At 45.5% G+C, this 2,462-nt stretch overlaps 1 protein-coding gene across 1 annotated transcript in view; it reads left to right on the top strand.

The window, feature by feature from the left end:
- The window catches only part of LOC310821898 (glycogen debranching enzyme-like), a 28,772-nt gene extending 26,319 nt beyond the window's left edge, over positions 1-2,453 (top strand). Inside the window, 3 exon segments of the mRNA XM_083694175.1 lie at positions 696-783; positions 1,059-1,192; positions 1,298-2,453. Coding sequence (XP_083550301.1) covers positions 696-783; positions 1,059-1,192; positions 1,298-1,415 — 340 coding nt within the window. The 3' untranslated portion in view covers positions 1,416-2,453.
- The last annotated feature ends 9 nt before the right edge of the window (positions 2,454-2,462 follow it).

Consider the following 2,462-nt stretch of genomic DNA (forward strand, 5'->3'; position numbering starts at 1 on the left):
GAATGCCACAGCCTATTTGAGTATTGCTGCTGACCATGTGCATCCCTTCATGGTCACAATTGACCCATCTTCTAATGGCTACTTCCTGCATGATAATGCACCATGTCACAAAGCTAAAGTCGTCTCAAACTGGTTTCATGAACATGACAATAAGTTCAGTGTTCTTCAGTGGCCTTCCCAGTCACCAGATCTGAATCCAATAGAACACCTTTGGGATGTGGTAGAACGGGAGATTCACAGCTTGAAAGTGCACCTGAAAAATCTGCTGGAATTGTGTGATGCAATCATGTCATCATGGACCAGAATCTCAAAGGAATGTTTCCAACATCTTGTGGAATCAACGTCACGAAGAACTGAGGCTGTTTAGAGCAAAGGGAGGCCCGACCCAGTATTAGTATAGTGTTGTAATAAAGGGAGTATTACCCAGTATTAGTATAGTGTTGTAATAAAGGGAGTATTACCCAGTATTAGTATAGTGTTGTAATAAAGGGAGTATTACCCAGTATTAGTATCGTGTATATACCTAACATTTACCTGTCCATACATATCTCATATCTATATAATCATATTTCTACTCATCCTGTCCTCCTGGCTAGTGCACACCTGATTTAATTATTTCTTCTTTCATGCTTCAATTATTTCTTGTTTTATTTCTTTTCTTTCCTGTGTTGCTGACGTGGTGTTTCCTCCTGCAGTGATATGGTGTACTGTGGTGTCTATGACAACGCCCTGGACAACCACAACTACAACGTGGCCCGAGGCTTCAACTACCACCAGGGACCGGTGAGGGCGCCCTCGCAGGACGGGAGGGTTACTACACTATGAATGACAGGCTGTGACATTGTCACTGTAACGGTTTACTAATGTGTGTGTGTGTGTCTGTGTGTGTGTCTCTCTCTGTCTCCCTCTCTCTCTCCCCCCCTCACTCTCTCCCCCCTCCCCCCCCCTCTCTCCCTCCCCCCTCTCTCCCTCCCTCCCCTCTCTCTCTCCCCCCTCCCCCCCCCTCTCTCCCTCTCTCCCCCCTCACTCTCTCCCTCTCCCTCCCTCCCTCCCTCTAGGAGTGGTTGTGGCCTGTGGGGTACTTCCTCCGAGCCAAGATCTACTTTGCCAAGCAGCTGGGGAAGGATATGTATGACCAGACTGTTTACCTGGTGAAGAACGTGCTGTCTCAGCACTACGTCCACCTGGAGAGGTAGGACCACGGCACACACACACACACAAAATCAACACCCAGCTTGCAGAACTAGATGTTGATCTCCCCTCCCCTCCCCTCCCCTCTCCTCTCCTCTTGCCCCAGGTCTTCCTGGAAGGGCCTGCCAGAGCTGACCAATGAGAACGGTCAGTACTGCCCCTTCAGCTGTGAGTCGCAGGCCTGGTCTGTCGCCACCGTGCTGGAGGTCCTCCACGACCTGTGACCACCTCACTTCCTGTGGGCGGAGCCCCCCTCCCTGCATCACTTCCTCCTTTAGTCTGGCACTGTTCTAATTCCCCCTTTACAGTCTTACACCCTAGTGTACTTCACCCTATACACTAAACCCTAGTGTACTTCACCCTATACACTAAACCCTAGTGTACTTCACCCTATACACTAAACCCTAGTGTACTTCACCCTATGCACTTAAACGTAGTGGGCCGTGAGTGTCACCAGCAGCACTAGTAAAGGTCGTGACCCCAGATGACCCCTGCCTGTTAGACAAGTATATGAACACATGTTAAAGCACTTAACCTGTATACAGGATTGTAACTGGTGTTAAAGCTAGTATATATACAGGGCCTTTGGAAAGTATTCAGACCCCTTCACTTTTTCCACATTTTGTTGTCTTTTTGACTCAATTTAAAATGGATTAAATTAAAAGAATACAGAAATACCTCATGTACAGAAGTATTCAGACACTTTGCTATGACACTCATCTTAATGCAAGGCTAATAGTTCATGTCATTTTGGAATGAATATCTTTGTTTTTATCAGGTCTCTGATTTGCATAGGAATCAATTACAAACTGTGGATCAGGTTGTCATTACAAACTGAGCAAATGGAGAGGAACAAAACTGCTCAGGAATGCGACCCTGAGGCCTGGGGAGACTTGAAAATGTGTTTATTTGGTTTTACAACAAAGCATTAAGTTTGATCCAGCACATGCAATGCAGTTTCTGCACCATCTCTCATGTGAAGAACCGTGGTGCTGCATCAAGTTCTGGGTGTGTTTGTCAGCGGCAGGACTGGGAAGTTTGTCAGGATCAAGAGAAAATTGGTAGTGACATCCTAATCTACACAGTTTGTAATTGATTCCTATGCAAAACAGACACCCTATAAAAACAAAGATATTCATTCCAAAATTACATGAACTATTATCCTTGCATTAAGATGGACTCAATTCAACTTATTGAGTGATTTGTTGATGACATTTTTGCTAATTTTAAGAGTGTCATAGCAAAGGGTCTGAATACTTCTGTACATGAGG

This window comes from Argentina silus (genome assembly GCF_951799395.1).
Source record: "Argentina silus genome assembly, chromosome: 22".
NCBI classification, from domain to species: domain Eukaryota; kingdom Metazoa; phylum Chordata; class Actinopteri; order Argentiniformes; family Argentinidae; genus Argentina; species Argentina silus.